We start from the raw sequence: 16,189 nt of genomic DNA on the forward strand, positions 1-16,189 counted from the left end.
TATTGGCACGTAGCACGTGTATATGCTTTGCTGCTGCGTCTGGTGGTATTTGCCCACTAGGACGTGGCCGTTCACCAGACAGCTGGAGACCCTCCAAAGCCACTGCATTGGAGCGTGTGACATCCACAACGAGAGGTGTGTTCGAAGCTGGGCGTCTCTCCCGGCTGGATCCCCCCACGGGTGCTTTCTTCCCCATCTGTAGGCTTTGAACTAACCCCGCTCGAAACATGTCTCTTACCGTGCGTGCAGCAGAACCCAGTGGTGCTGTTGGCTCCATGATTTGGCTGGGCTTCGTCCCGCCTCTCAAAGGAATAAAGGCTCTGGGGTTGTCGGAGCAAGGAATCGCTCGCCAGATCGTGGGTTGTTTCATTCAGAGCCTTTTGGGGTGGGTTACAGAGGTACCCAAAGAGCATCTTGGTCCGGCGGAGGGCCATGTACACGAAATCAGAGGGTTTTTTCTGTCTCTGATAATACAGGATTCTTTCCAGGGTGACAGCTGGGCTGTTCTACGTTTCCTCCTGAGAAATGTGAAGCTGATTATGGGCCTGCCACAAAGGGAGATTTATAATGGAAACGATTGCCAGCCCAGAGCCAGCGCGCTGTGAAGGTGCCCCTGGCAGGGAAGATAGAAGGGTTTTGTGCCCAGAACTGGCAGTGCCTGAACGTACATGTGAGGGCGCAGGAGGGCTCTGGGGGTGTTTGTGAGCAGGGCACTATAGTGAGCAGTATGGCCTATCGGCGAGAGCAACAGACTGGGACTCTGGAGGCCTGGGTTCTGTTTCTGCTACTGGGTTACCGTGGGCAAGTCACTGGCGCTCTGTGCCTCAGTTTCCCCATCTGCGAAAGGGGGAGAATGCTATTGACCCTCGTTTGTAAAGCGCTTTGAGCTCTATGGATGAAACGTGCTAGATATGAGCGAGGTAGTGTGGTCTAGTGAGTTGATGCTGCAGTGGTGGGCGGGTGCTTTGGGCTGGGAGTCATGAGACCTGGCTTCTCGTCCTGGCTTGGCCAATGCCCTGCTGTGTGCCTTGGTCATGTCCCTGCCCCACTCTGGGCCTGATTCCCCTACCAACATTGGTCTATATAGATTGTAAGTGGGCAGGGGGGAGGGGCGGACTGTCTCTCACGCTCTGGCACTGATCTCAGCTGGGCACTACTGTAGTACAAATAACCGTGCACTTGGGTGCAGCTGTCTGTGTGTGCTGGTGGCTGGAAGGAGCGTGCGTGGTGCCAGTGCCAAGCGTGTTGGTACGTGTGTCGGTGAGCCAGCGTGTGTGGAAAATTAGAAAGGGTGCTAAGCATCTCCCTACCCTGCCTCCGGGTGTTCAATGAAGCAGTGGAGCTGGATGAAGATCACCCTCTACTAGCCTTGCCCAAGGAAATGCTCCAGGATTCTTCACCAGCAGCCCCGTGCACGGCACTGCTAGCGTGTCAGGCCAGCGCTGTAGAATCCTGCGGTTCTATTTGCATTTTAACAAAGTCTTATGAACTCCTCCCGCTGCTGTGACACTCTCCGTAACCACGCCCTGCTTTGCCCCTGTGACAATGCGGTTCTGGCGGAACCCAACTGAGAGTGCCAACTCAGGACAAATTGCTCAAATAGGGCCGTTACAGCCCAAGGCTGGGGGTTTTTCCACCTCTAAGGCAAACCAAACCAGCCAGACTAAGAGGACTTCAGTCTCACCCCACTGGCTAACCGCAAGTCTCACAAGCAATCTCCTTAGACACTCCAGTTTCCCAGTATTACCACCAGTACCACTCGTTATGGGGACAAATGGTTATGAAAACCAATCCCCAGTAAAAGAAAAAGGTTCTCCTGATCCCAAAGGACCAAGCCCCAGACCCAGGTCAATATACAAATCAGATCTTACCCACAAATCACGCTGTTGCCAATCCTTTAGAATCTAAAATCTAAAGGTTTATTCATAAAAGGAAAAAGATAGAGATGAGAGTTAGAATTGGTTAAATGGAATCAATTACATACAGTAATGGCAAAGTTCTTGGTTCAGGCTTGCAGCAGCGATGGAATAAACTGCAGGTTCAAATCAAGTCTCTGGAATACATCCCCCGCTGGGATGGGTCCTCAGTCCTTTGTTCAAAGCTTCAGCTTGTAGCAAAGTTCCTCCAGAGGTAAGAAGCAGGATTGAAGACAAGATGGAGATGAGGCATCAGCCTTATATATCTTTTCCAGGTGTAAGAACACCTCTTTGTTCTTACCGTGGAAAATTACAGCAAAATGGAGTCTGGAGTCACATGGGCCAGTCCCTGCATACTTTGCTCAGTTACAAGGCGTATCTGCCTTCTCTCAATGGGTCCATTGTATAGCTGATGGTCCTTAATGGGCCATCAAGCAGGCTAGGCAGAGCTAACACCAGTTTGTCTGGGATGTCACCCAGCAGCATAGCATAAGTTTGAAATACAGACAGTATAGAGCCAATATTCATAACTTCAACTACAAAAGTGATACACACATATAGACAGCATAATCATAACCAGTAAACCATAACCTTGTCTTAGACACCCCATTTGACCCCCTTTATACAAGATTTGCGTGCCACTACAGGACCTTGGTTGCAACAATGATCTATATGGTCCCAGATTATATCAATAACGTCACAGCCCCGCCAAGCGCCAGGGATGGATGTTTGGGGCCTGATCTCCCTGCACCTCTGGGCAGTGGGTGTTGAACCGGCGTGCTGGAGCCAGGATTCTCCATTGCCTGGTGTATGCGACGGCCCAAGGAGCGAGACAGGAGAGAATCAATGTCTGAGTGACGGGTTTCCAGGGACCCTTTTTATCGGCGCTGGGGATTTGCGCTGATGTCATCCCTTGGTGGCCAGGCCCTTGGGTAACTGCAGGGGCGTAAACGGCCTAGGAAAGGTGTCCTAGTGGGTAGGGTGGTGCTAAGCAGGTTCAAACACTTGCTCTGCCACAGACTCTCTGTGTGACCTTGAGGAAGATACTCTCTGTGCCTCAGTTCCCCACCTGTACAAGAGGTGAATGCCTCACCGGGGTGTTCTAAGGCTGAATTTACAGAGGGTGAGTGCTGAGATTGATACAGAACGTGTCTCAGTCTAGAGAGGCTCGACGGGCACAGCTGCGATAAGTCACAGTTTGTCCTGGGGATATCCTGCCCGTCCACAGCGGGGGTGTGACGAAGTGGGACTGTTCTTAATGTTTCCTCTGAATACTGTGTGTGTGCCTCAGTTTCCCCTATGCATTTCTTAAGTCTCCAGTGTGCATAAATGGCCGACACTTTGTATCCTGGCAACAAATGGCCAGGGCCCTTCCCCCCTGCCAGGGAATAGCTAAAAGTGAACAAAGAGATCAGGTGACCTCCTGGCCCGGGAACGATACAAAGCCCAGAGAGGAGAGGCTGGAGGGGGTTTCAGTTTGGAGCTGGCTGGGGACGAGTAGTGAGTGCAGACGGGGTTGTCTGCCTCGCTGGGCCCCAGAATGGACCTGGCTGAGGGGTCCGGTTCTCTGTACCTACAAGCTCTGTTTTGGATCGTGTTCTTGTCATCTAATAAACCTGTTTCATTGGCTGGCTAAGAGTCACGGCGGACTGCGAAGCGAAGTGGGGGTGCGTGCAGGACCCTCTGGCTTCCCCAGGACCCCGCCTGGGCGGACTCGCTGTGGGAAGCGCACGGAGGGGCAGATGCTGAATGCTCCAAGGTCAGACCCAGGAAGGTGAAGCCGTGTGAGCTTCTTGTCCTGAAGACAGTCTGCTCCAAGGGAGAGGAGGCTCCCCAAAGTCCAGGCTTTGTGGGGAGCAGTTCCAAAGCATCGCCCGGGGACTCTGTGACAGGGGGCGACATCGGTGCAGCCCTACTGATGGCCGAGCCAGGGGCAAGTCCTCAGCACCAACAAGGCCTGAATTTCCACGTGCAGATGCTGAGCTTGTGGTTCTCCTAAATGCCAATAGCTGCACCTGGACAGACCATGTATCATTAGTTGCCCTTGCAGAAACGGCGCATTATCGGCCTTGTCCATTTGCTTTTCCTGAGGAGACGCCTCGAGCAAGCTCTCCCGGAAGTCATGTTGAATGGCCGATCAGTCGTCTTTCGGGCCCGGAGCGGCGACTGACAACGCTGCTCACGTGTGCCGGGGCCTTGTCACTTGCGTGCGGTGCTTTCTGTTTAATAATTCTGTGCAGGCGCGGACCAGCGGCCTTCTGGGAACTGCAAAGTGCTCTACGAACCCTGGGGGTTTATATATCTAGTATTCGTGTGTGGGCAAGACAAGCAAGAGTTCAGAAAGCAAACCCAAACTCAGCTAACTGGGCCGGAGCCAGCCAATGGCCTTGGAGCTAGCAGTGTACAGACCTCTGCGGAGCCCAATACTTCAGCAGCAACCATCCAGCATGTGGGCAGCATTGTGCACCGCACTGCAGATGCGTCGTGGGCTGTCCTGGATACCCCAGGCCTGGTGGATCGGGGGGCAGCAAACCACACCACACCTGAACCAGTCCAGCTGGCGCCAGAGATGGCGTGTGAGCCCACAATACGCATCAGGGAGGATGATGGAAGGGGAGCTCCTAGTTGTGGCCGAATCTCTCCCCCAGGGGGTGATGTTGTCAGCTGGATGGAGAGCGTGCGGTGCTGTCCAGACAGGATTTCTGCTGTGCAGTCAGTGGCCGGGTGCATCCCCAAATCTCTGAACAGGGGCACGTGTGGCATTTGCTGTACCTTGGTGACCCGTTTGTTAGCTGCTTGCTGACACCGGCTGTTAGGTGAAGGCGTATCGGCTTGGACTAGTAACCCTACACGTTTTGCTGGCTTTAATGTGCCTGTGATCATTCCCCTGGTAGGATTAAGCTGTGTGGTCACTCGTCTAGCGTGGACAGAGTTTAACCAAACTGGGGCACCGTATTTGCAAAGTGAGTAGCAGCGAGCGAGCCCTGAATGACGGAGTATTTGCACATTGGCTTGCCACGTGGATCCTGCCCAGTTTGTTCACGAGACAGTTTCTGCTCTTGATCTTTTGAGCTGCTTTACTGAGATGGTATTTGTACGGGAATGCGACCGTAGATACGCTGGCTTTGGCTTGCGTGCCAGCTGCTGACCGTTCAAAGTGATGTGACGCTCAGGCTGGGGAGCGGAGCACGGTGTCAGTGGAAGTACGTTGACTCGGCTTTTGATACGTTTGGTTTCAGGCTCCAGTTCTTGCAATAGTCACTTTTGGCAGCTGTGTCTGCAGGTTCTTTTCAGTCTTTCGGAAGTGCCAGTCCCTTTAGGCCAAGCAGACGTCGCTGGTGTACGTGAGCTGCCTGGCGATGGTGTTTGGCAGGTCATTGGTGAATACATTAAATAAAGTGGGTGCCAGGCTAATTAATTACCTTTGGCAAACCCAGTGATGGAAATACGTGGTGTTCCTGTTTTCTTGGTGGGGAAGTCAAGGCGGCCAGAGGCACAAGTGATCTGCCCCATTCCTCACAGCAAGTAGTGGCAGAGCTGGGTGATGAAAATGTTGAATTCATTAAGATGGACTATATGGGCCCAAAGAGTTAAAGATGTTTCCATCACTCCATCACCGTCCAACATTAAACCAGGCTCGGGGGTTGGTATACAGACCTCTGCCTGCTTAGTAAACACCCCATACAATTCCTGCCAAAGGGTAGAAACGTATTGAGTGACACACACAAAAGGAGAAGCATCCAAACAATATAAGCAGCACTGAAATGGAAATTGACGGGTTGTGCAAGACCAACTTAACCAAAAATCTATCAAAGTCCCTTTTTTTGGAGACAGTGAATATTGTTAAAGTCTCTTATTCAGTCAAACAGTCCTCTTGGCCGGCGCGGGGGGAGAAAGGGATTAGTTCTGTTCAATTCTGAGTTGGGAATGACTGTCATGTGCCTGCGTTAGCCCAACAGTCAGATGCGGGAGGGAGAGAAGAGATGTGGCAGGGAAGAAGGAGAAAATACGGCTCTTGGTGGTGGTCTCAGGATACAGGGTGGCTGGTCAGTCATGGACAGGTTCTTTGGGTTGACAGGTCATCCGCAACAGCTGTTGTTCTAGCCCCAGCTCATCTCCTTAGCCAGGGATATCAGGTCCCTCCCTACTGGCCCTTCTCAAGCCGGGCAGAGCTGGATGGGCCACCTCATCTCACTGTGCTTGTGCTCTGCAGTGCAGCGGATTTCCGGATCAGGTGAAAAGCCACGAGAGAGGGGAGAGGAGGAAGATGGGTGGGAGAAGGGCTGAATGGAGCACATGAGCGGGGAAGACAGAGCAGGATCTCACATGTATCGGGTTGGGATCCTCGCCAGTGCAGCAGTGACGGTCAGGTGTCCCCACCCAGGGCCGGCGCAACCCATTAGGCGACCTAGGCGGTCACCTAGGGTGCTAACATTTGGGGGCTGGCGACCGCGGCGGCTGGATCTTCGGCTGCCCCAGTCGTCGTCGGTATTTTGGGGGTGGGACCTTCCGCCGCCTCTGTCGGGGGCGGCATTTCGGGGGCGGGACCTTCTGCCGACTAGGGCGGCAAAAAAGCTGGCGGCGCTCCTGTCCCCACCAGAGCATCAAGGTCTGGGGTCACGGCAACCAATCCTCCTCTGCGGTTGTTTTCTTCCCCCCCCCTCCCCTAAAGTCTTTTTTAAGAGCCCCAAAACGGAGCTGGGTGGAACCATCCATCCACATAGTTCTGCCCACCAGTTAGGCCTAATTTCTGACACACCAATTTTCGTTCATTGATGTCCAGTCCTCTGCTCCTCTTGTTTACCAGTCGTCCTCTTAACTCAGCCTTTGAGTGGTACCAGTGGACCCTGTCTGTCTAAATTACATCAGCCTTTGTCTCCTCTCATCTTTCCTTAAACAGTTTTATATAACTGATCACGTGTAACAATTCATGAACTTTACCAGTGAGGCTAACCAGACCTGCTAGGGCTCAAATAACACCACAGAACCCAGGAGTCCTGGCTCCCAATTCCCACCTCTGCCCTGCGTTAACCACCGGATCCTAGTACAAGACAGCAAAATATACCTAAGTGGTTGGTGCGATGGCTTTCTATTTCCCTGGGTGTTGGTTACCTCTGTAACAAACCAGTTCAGCGGAGATCAGTACGCTAGCTGGGACCATCTCCCTCCTGCGCGTTTTTTACGTGGTAGACATTTGTGACGTTATCGTTCAGGCTCTTTAAAAAAAAACTCCTCAGCTCACGTAAACCTGTCTCCCCTCTGGTGACTTCAGCTCAGGAACTGGCTCTTAAACCCATCTAAGCAGAAAGTCCTCCACCTCTGCTTCAGCGTTACGTTGCTTTGTGCCTTGAATTAGGGCTGGCCATGCCAGTCCACCAGAGGGAGGGAGTGGCAGGGCTCCCACGCTTAGTGGTCCACACACCTGATGGTTGTCCAGATGGGATATTCTGTGACTAGAGCTCCAGGTGGCGTTTCCCTCTATGGTTCGACGTCCACCTCAGATGCTCCCTATTGGTGACCAGTGGGGGTTTAGGGAGGACCCCACAGGTCTTCTGGGTGCAGAGGCTGCATCCTGCCAGTTTGGCCCATCTCCACTGGGACGTGGGCAGGGCTACTGCATGTTTCCCCTGTGAGAAGGATGTTTGTGTGGTTCACAGCGGGGACTTTGCTGATGGTTGTTAGAGCAGGGAACTGGGAATCAGGACTCCTGGGTTCTATTCCTGATGGTGTCTGGGCCTTGCAGCTCCACGTGGAGGGAAAATCAGTGAGATCTGGGTACTTTCTTAGCGTAGCTTGTTTATTCTCCCTCAGGGCACCAGCCCAGGGACAGAGGTGGTCTCCAAGCAAACTCCACTTTCAGGAATCTCAGCCCAAGGCCGAGCCCTAGTTTTCAAGGAGCAACTCCGCTCCTCCCCAAGAATTGACCCCCCCTTAGCCAGATGGGCGCAGAGTCTTGCTGCTTGCAACAGCTCCCCCAGCAAGACACGGCCGCGTCAAACGAACAACAACACGGCAAGTCTTCAAAGACCGAACAGCGCTCACCCGCTCAGAAAAAGAACTTGTAAGACTAAGTGTAACAGCGCCCCCTGTTTGCACCTGCCATAACTGTATCTCCCACTGCACACAGGTGCCGTGGGGCTCAATTAATGCAAGTCAGAGGGAGCAGTGGGGCTAGCTAATAAGCACAGTTTATTATCTAATCCGTTCGTGCCTTATGTCTCACTTTGATGCGATACCAGATCAGTCTCTGCTGCTGCTGTTTCCCCGCTGCTGCGATAGAAGCCATTATGTTAGATGCACAAATCACCGTCATTTTTACACATTTATTCCTAAACTCAGTTATTTAATAGCCTTTGCTTGGTTTAAACAAAGAGCAGCTTTGGGAAAATAATTGTCCAATAAAAAGGAATGATAGAAGTTTGGTTATGTTTCATACCCAGTTGCTTTAATTACCCCTTAATTATCCCTGTGTGTAACTAGCTAAGGAATAAATACCCTGTCTTGGGGACTGTCGCCAGAATAAATGGGGAGGATTTGAACCGAGCGCTGATTGCACCGTTTGGTTCACTCATGACGGCTTATTTACTGTGGGCTGAATAAATACCAGTTGTTAACGAGGAGCATGTTTATTGAGATGCTTGCATCTCTAATGCTCATTTGTAAAGCCTCGGTGTAAATAGATTTGTCATCGTTAGGGAAGAAACCAGTTGAATGCAGTCAGTCCTCGCTATCCTCTCCTAGGGGAGGGGAGAGCCAGGTGGGGGGAAAGATGGAAAAGCGAGGGATGGGCTCAGCTAGGAGCTGAATTTCTCAGTCCCCAAAGTTTGTGGGCATCAGAGACCGGCACATCCGTACTTATTGGGTAGAATAAATACAAGGAAATTATTATTTGTATTTTGGTCGTGCTTGGAGATCCCAGCTGAGAGCAGGGCCCCACTGCGCCAAGCACTGTACGGACACAATGAGAGACAGCGCCTGCCCCCCAAAAGCCCGTGATCTAATAGATGAGAGGTGGAAGAAAAGGAAGAATTATTACTCCCATTTTACTGACGGGATAACTGAGGCACGGATTTTTTCGTATTGTAATAAACCCAAGGTCACACAGAGAATTGAATACAGATCTCCAGAATCCCATGTCAGTTCCCTAGCCACAAGACTATCCTTCCTTATAGACCAAGCTTTGCCTGGTGGAGGTCATTGCCACAGGAGATCAAAGAGTTAAGTACCATGGTGGGATTTTAAGAGGTTTGAACAAGTGTAGGACTGCTTATCGTTGCAGAGGTCATGAAACATCATTTTTTTTTCTTTTTATTAATGGAGATATCCCATCTCCTAGAACTGGAAGGGACCTTGAAAGGTCATCAAGTCCAGCCCCCTGCCTTCACTAGGCAGGACCAAGTACTGATTTTGCCCCAGATCCCCAAGTGGCCCCCTCAAGGATTGAACTCACAACCCTAGGTTTAGCAGGCCAATGCTCAAACCACTGAGCTATCCCTCATGCTTCAGAGCTGATCGCTGCAGGGGTCAGGAAGGGTTATTCCCACCTCCCCTGCAGCCTTGCACAGTTGGCAATGATAGAGTTTTCTGTCACCTTCTGAAGGTTCAGCTACCGGCTGTAGCAGGAGGCAGGACCGGCTCAGGCAATGGTCTGATCTGATGTGGCCCCTGTGGGCTGGATTCCCAATGACACTGGCTGAGGTTGAAAAGTGCTGCAGGCGAACAGACGCAGGGGACGCAAGCAGCTTTGTGGACTCCCCAGCCCCACATCTCAAAGGAGCAGCCTGATGTATCTGTCCGGTCAGTTTCCCATCTTGGGAAATTCCCTTTTAAGTGTTAATCCTCAATCAGGTATTTCTAGCAACCGTTTTCCACTGCCCAGGTGCGATGGCTGGGTACCCTCCTGCGGATGCCGCGTGCAGCTCCCCTCTCCGTAGCAGCTCCAAGCACCAATGGGGCGACCTGGGAGCGGAATCCTGCCGTCGCTGGTTCGGCGCGTGGAAAAGGTAGCGGGTGTGAACACGCGCCTGTGTGACACAACTGCCTCTACTACGCTGACGGCTCCCTTCCCTGTCTTGGCTCAGTGATTTCCCGTTCAGCCCAGCCAGGCATAATAGCGGCTGCTGGTGGAAAATCAATTCCTGCAAGTTCTAAGTGGCGGCCTTTGTTTCAAACGGGAATCCTTGTGGTTGGACGGAGGCTGCGATTTTTGCCTGACTCAGCGGGTCTTGCAGAACGTGGCGGGGGCTTGCTAAGCGCTTGCTGTCTGTGGTTTTGTCATTACCGTGGGGCTGGAGGCCTCTCTCTGCGCCTCGCACTTCTTTTCCATCCTTGGCGGGAAGCCCTGGGGGAGGCAGAGGGGGCGAGTGGCGGAGAGAGCTGGCTCTATCAGCGATGGGCGCTCAGTGTGGGGGAGGCAGCCCGTGGCAATGGGCAGCGAGAGGCGATCCAGAGGAGGATCTAGCGCCCGGGTCAGTGGTTGGGGAAGAACAGATGGAGGCTGAACTCTGCTGACCTCCGTGCCAGCCCCCTGCAGTGTGTGAGCTGTTTGCATTTCGCCATATTTACCCCCATCCCCCCACAACTGTTTTCTGCTTGTCGGCAGCTTCTTGTGTCCTTCAGGGGCCCGACGCTGGCCCGGATCCTGCAGGGGAGGGCTGGCTCATTCCATGTTCCTATTGCAGGGCTCTGCAGGGGCCTGCTTGGAACGTGGTGTCAGATAGAGCGGCCACAAGGCTGTTGTAACTCACACACTCACCTCCATGGACCCGTCTGGGCCAAGGGGGGCAGAGAATAGCTGTAATCCAGGGTGCTCCAGCCAAACCCCCAATCCACCCTCTGCACCGGGGACTGGGCGCAAGCATATACCTGAGCTGAGGGTCTGTTTCCTGCAGGGGACGTAATGTAACTCAGAATCAGGCCCCATGGATGCAGCTGTCCTGATTAGAACTACATTGCCAAGCGTCGTTTTACTCTGGCAATTGGAGCGTGAGGTTCTGTGTTTGTTCCCTTCCCAGCGCAGATGTCGGAGCTGCGCAATCCTGTTGGTGCCGGCACCGCAAAGCCCACCTGGGCCCTGGGAACCGAGCCGTGATCTTCCTGGCTGATGCATCCCGCCCCCTCGGAGTAGCGGCTGCATCTGGAAGCCATGCTGCTGATGTGTGAACCAGAATCAAACCAGGCTCCCTCTCCGGAGCCGTGTTGGCTCGGCGGGGCTGGCCGCACCAAGGAGTTTTAGAAAAGCTATTTTAGTCCTATTTTAGCAGCTCGGCCTCGCGGCACATGGAGAAGCGAATGCCAGGCTTGGACACAATTGCTCCGATGGGAGAAAAACTTCCAGCCATATAAACCCACAATGCTCTGCTCCGAGGGTCGACACGGTGCTGTGAACTCTGGCCCCGTGCACAGGCCCCATCCCCCCGCAGCCAAGCAAGGTGCCCCCCTCCGCCTCCACGTGGGCTGTCTAGAGAGGAGCAAAGGTAGCATTATGGTGCTGAAAGGAAGGCAGCCGTGTTCTGAATGTCACACCCCACACTGCAGCCGTCATGGCAGGCCGGTCACTGTGCCGGGGGAAATAGCCCAAGGAAACATCCCCTCTGGCCATTGTAGAAGAGACAGCGTGGTTCTGTGACTAAAGTCTGGGTGGCTAGTACTTATCTGCCCCCCCCTTTAGTGTAATATCTGAGGGGACCTCACAGTCTGTAATGTATCTGTCCTCACCATGCCTCTGGGAGGCAGGGCAGAGCCCTTATCCCCATTGTACAGATGGGAAAGTGAGGCACAGCGGGGCTAAGTGACTTGCCCAAGTCACAGCGAGTTTGTGGCAGAGCAGGGACTTCACTAGCCTGGGACTCAGACCTGAGTTCCCTGCCCGTTGGGCCATCCTTCCTCTGAGCTGTGGCCCTGACTCTGCCTCAGTTTCCCCTCTCTGTAAAACGGGGAGTCACACGTGTAAAGCACTGTGAGATGTGCCAGGTATTATTACAGTGCCCAGCATTTCAGATGCCCTGGGCTGGCTCCTGTGTCCAAGTGGGGGGGAACAGGGTGGAGCAAGGGGGCTAGGTGGGGAGAAGGCTAGAGCATATCTGTCCCACCCACGACTCTTAAAAGGGCCTGGCGATTTGTCCCCACCCATCAGCAAGGAGCCTCCAGGTGTCCCATTAAGCACACCAGGGCAGGATTGTTCTGATCCTCAGTCGCCGGGAGGTGGGGGTGTTGTTCTAGGGGATAACGGGAACGAGTAGCGTGTTCGAGTCCCGCCTCGGGGCAATGTGTCAGACGCTAGCTCCCGTGCGCTGCGAGAGGCTTTCCCTGCCTTGCGGCGCCGTGCCTGTCCCAGCTGGGCTTGATTAAGCTGCTCCAGCATTCCAACACGTTGAATGGCTTGTCGTTTCCAGCTCGGGGGCCTGGCAGAGCAGCAAGTTCTCTGCGCACAGTCAGCGCTCGCTCTCGGGAGGGAAAGGCAGAGCAGGAGAGAGGGCTGAGAGGAGGCCAGGGCCAGAAGATGTCAGTGGTGCTCTGAGGAGATCTGCTTCGTTCCCTCCGCCGCAAGGATTCGAAAGCTCCCCCCCCTCCGGAATAAATCTTCCCCGACCATCGAGAAGTTGGAGCGACCGACTGCCAGGAACAGCTCTGTGGGACCGCCGGCGTGTCCTGCTGACGCGTGCATCCTCTCGCTGCCTTTCCCGCCCGGGACCTCCCGCTCCCCGAATTGCAGACATGGTCTCAAAGCCGGCTCCCCGTCTGAACTGCATCTAACCCCACAAGCGCCTCGGTTCTTTGGCAGGTAAGTGGCTACTAACCTCTCGCTCAGGCTGGGGCCTGACTTAACAGCTGCTTGGAACCCCCAGGACTTTTTAACCCGCGTGAGTCCTTCTCCGGCAGGGAGGTTTGCTTGGGGGACAGGGACGGGGACGTATCTCCGTTCCCGACAGGCAGAGGCAGCGAGTCACCACGGCCAGAGGGCAGTGTGTAGCCGGGGCATGCTGCACAACACGGGTTGTGTTTCCCCTTTGTGGAGGCTGCTGTTTTCTTGATTACCTACTCCAGCATCCAGCAGTGCTTGTGATTCCCAGCCTGCACAGGGGGGCCTGGAAGCTGATCAGTCCAAGCCCTTGGCTTGCGTCGACCCAGCGCTCCGGAGTGGAAACTATCGGGAGATGGGAAACATTCACGGGAACAAAGATCTCGCTGTTTGGCGAGCAGCGACTCTCAATTCCCAACATGCACCTACATGTTTTATACACGGTGAATCCTGGCTCAGGGGCTACCAAAGGGACCATGAAGAATCAGCTGCTTCGTAGATGTTAGTTTTTACCGAAGGGTCAAACAAAATTGCTCTGGAACCGGGGAGATCTTTTAAAGTTCCTTGCGGGTGCTGGCTGGGGGTTGGTGGCTGTCCTGCACAGGAGGTCAGTTTGATGATTTGGGGCTTCCCCTGTCCCTGCCCCCCACCCCACCCCTGCATGGGGTGAGTAAAGGATGTTATGACATGTGGTTTATGGAGCAAGCTCTGATTTATTCCGGGTTTGCAGGCTGGTGAAGACTTCTTTACCGGCCCCTTTACCTTCCGCGTCAATCACGGGTTAATGCCACTATGTTAACACATCGCCTGGCTTAGGGTTAATGGCTGGTCTTCTTTTTATCAGTGCTCTGCCCCCTGGTGGGACCCTCTGGATGTGCGTGGGGTTCAAAGCCGGCCTTGGGGCAGTAAGACAGGCGGTTTTCACACCATGAAAGTCAAAGGGGATTCCATCCGGGATGAAGTTTAAAGCATAGGCTGCCAGATTTTAATCTTTGAAACGCGGCAGCAATAGGTGCTCTTGCATGACTTCAGAGGCAAGAGTCAGGCATGAGGTGCCTGGGAGAAAACTAGGAGACTAACACAAAACTTGGCAGTAACGTTTCTCCCCCCTCCTTCCCCTCCTGTTTTCATTTTGCAAATTGTTGGTAAGTTTCCACCGCGCTCTTTTACAGCATTTACTGCAGGAAAATTGTCATCGCGACAGCATTTCCCTTTCTTCTTGGAGAGGTTGAGCAACAAAAAAATCCTTTCCCACCCATCGGTTTCTTATTAGGGGCAAGATTTTTCTCCTTGCTAGGGCTTCGTGGCCAAAGCAAGCGATAGAGTACATTCAATGCAACTGTTCGAGGAGTTAAAAACAGCCCCAGAAAACCCCAGCAAAAAGCCACCCAGATGGTCGGTCTTTTCAGATGACGGTTTTAGTGCCATGATTGATCAGTTTCACTGGGGGAACGTAAAAAAAGTCTCGATGGGGTTATTTAGTGCATGTTAAAAACATTAGCCTACAAAATGTCCTGTTGGGATCAGCTGGTCAAAATCTGTTCCTGGTGGATTTAGCGACGTCTGATGAGGTTTCCAGAGAGAGAGGCTTAGAGGAACATCTCTCCGAAGCCTTGCATGATGACAGGTTTCAGTGGTAGCCGGGTTAGTCTGTCTCAGCAAAAAAACCCAAGGCGTCCTTGTGGCACCTTAGAGACTAACTGATTTATTTGGGCATAAGCTTTCGTGGGCTAGAACCCACTTCATCCGATGCATGGAGTGGAAAATACAGGAGCAGGTATAAATACATGAAAGGATGGGGGTTGCTTTACCAAGTGTGAGGTCAGTCTAACGAGGCTTCTCTCTTACCACTTGAAAAGTTATTTTTCCTCCCTTGATAGCCGGCTGTCAATTGAATTGTCTCGTTAGACTGACCTCCCACTTGGTAAGTCAACTCACATCCGATCTGATGAAGTGGGTTCTAGCCCACGCAAGCTTATGCCCCAATAAATTTGTTAGTCTCTAAGGTGCCACAAGGACTCCTCGGTTTTTTTTCTCTCTCCAAACGTTTCTCCAGGCTCGGGACCTTTGAGTTTTCTCCATCCCGTATCGTGCTCCTGGAGTGGTTTTGTGGGTGGCGGGACAGCTGTGGTTGCTTTGAGAGCACGCATGGACTAGTAAGGCTGCGTCAGGGTTGCGTTGGTGCAGTAGCTGCAGCAGAAGGCGACTGAATTCTCCTCTCCTGTGCGTTAGCTTTTCCCCGTGGTACTGTGATGTTTGCTGCCATCACATTGATCGCTCTGCGGGTGTGCCCTACCCCTTCCCCCACGCGGTGTCTGTCTCATCTCAGTGTTTCCTTGTAGCCCTGGCTGACTCCCCAGTCTCTCCCTAGCCGGCGCTTGTCTCTTGGCTTGCTCTTTGGGGCAGCCATCCGTAGACCCAAGTGCGAACGGCGACAGGCATGCTTGATCCCCCGGGTATGATACACACCCAGGTGTTTACAGCAGGGGTGGGTGAAAGAGCAGGTTCTGATGCTGAGCTTGGGCACAGACATCTCTGCCATTCCCTTCACTACGGGGCTGGCCGGGTCAGAGCAGCGAATCCTGGAGCTGGACGTCCCAGAGATCTGGGGTTTGGTTTGGGCCCATCCCTACTGAGCCGGGGCTTTGTGAATGGGCCTGTTAGCAAGTGACTGTTCCTGTGTGTTGTGCCTTGGGCCTGAACTTCCCATAGCACCAGCTCTGCAGACCATGCATGTGCCACGTACTGTGCCCTTTAAGTCCCCTGACGCCCCTGCCCACTGACCTGAATGGATCCTAGCGGGGACAGCAGGGCCAGGCTCACGGGCGCTAAGGAGAGGATTGTGCCCATCTGCACTGGGCATATTACTTATGACTGGTTTCTTCCACTTCTAGAGGCAGCAGCGTTGGCCCCTGACCCACCTGAGGGCACCATGTTGGGAGCCTGGGTCTCTGCTCTCTGCCTAGCTGGCCTCCTTGGCACCTGTACAGGAGGGAAGCTCCTTGCATCCAAAGCAGGTAAGAGTGGCACTCAGAATGGAATAGCTGGGTGCTACGTCTGCAGGGCACTGGCCCAGCTGTGTCTGGGGGACCTACGACTGGGATGGAGGGGGATTTAGGGGATTGGCAGGGAGTCTAGGGCGGGACTAGCAATGGGGGCTGGGATTGAGGGGCACCAGCTGAGCTGTGTTTGGGGATCCCAGGGCTGGGATAACATGGGGGGGTGTGGGTCAGGATTTAGGGGCATTGGCTGAGCTGTGTTTGGGGAGCCCAGGGCTGGACTAGCAGGGGGGCTGCAGGGCAGGAATGAGATGCACTGGCAGAGCCATGGGTAGGAAGGGAGGGGTCAGGTCTCTGTCTGTATGTGCCAGGGGGTGGTGGGTTCAAATCCCAGTGCCAGCGTGTTGCAGTGGGCAGCGCTGCGTGCGGGTGTGGGGAGGGGTCTGCTTTTCCCAGGCAGCTGCTCAGGTGGC

General features: G+C 53.6%; 1 protein-coding gene across 9 annotated transcripts in view; it reads left to right on the top strand.

Moving 5' to 3' along the window:
• COL16A1 (collagen type XVI alpha 1 chain) overlaps positions 1 to 16,189 on the top strand; it is a 163,753-nt gene that overhangs the window by 60,999 nt on the left and 86,565 nt on the right. For 7 of the 9 annotated variants that reach the window (XM_065577009.1, XM_065577010.1, XM_065577011.1 and 4 more), the window contains exon 2: positions 15,612 to 15,734. In XM_065577009.1, the coding sequence (XP_065433081.1) occupies positions 15,612 to 15,734 (123 nt within the window). Of the gene's footprint in view, positions 1 to 12,324; positions 12,700 to 15,611; positions 15,735 to 16,189 lie in introns of those variants that run through there. The other 2 variants (XM_024104257.3, XM_065577017.1) reach the window with 1 other exon arrangement.

This window comes from Chrysemys picta, chromosome 23 (assembly GCF_011386835.1).
Source record: "Chrysemys picta bellii isolate R12L10 chromosome 23, ASM1138683v2, whole genome shotgun sequence".
In the NCBI taxonomy this organism is placed as follows: domain Eukaryota; kingdom Metazoa; phylum Chordata; order Testudines; family Emydidae; genus Chrysemys; species Chrysemys picta.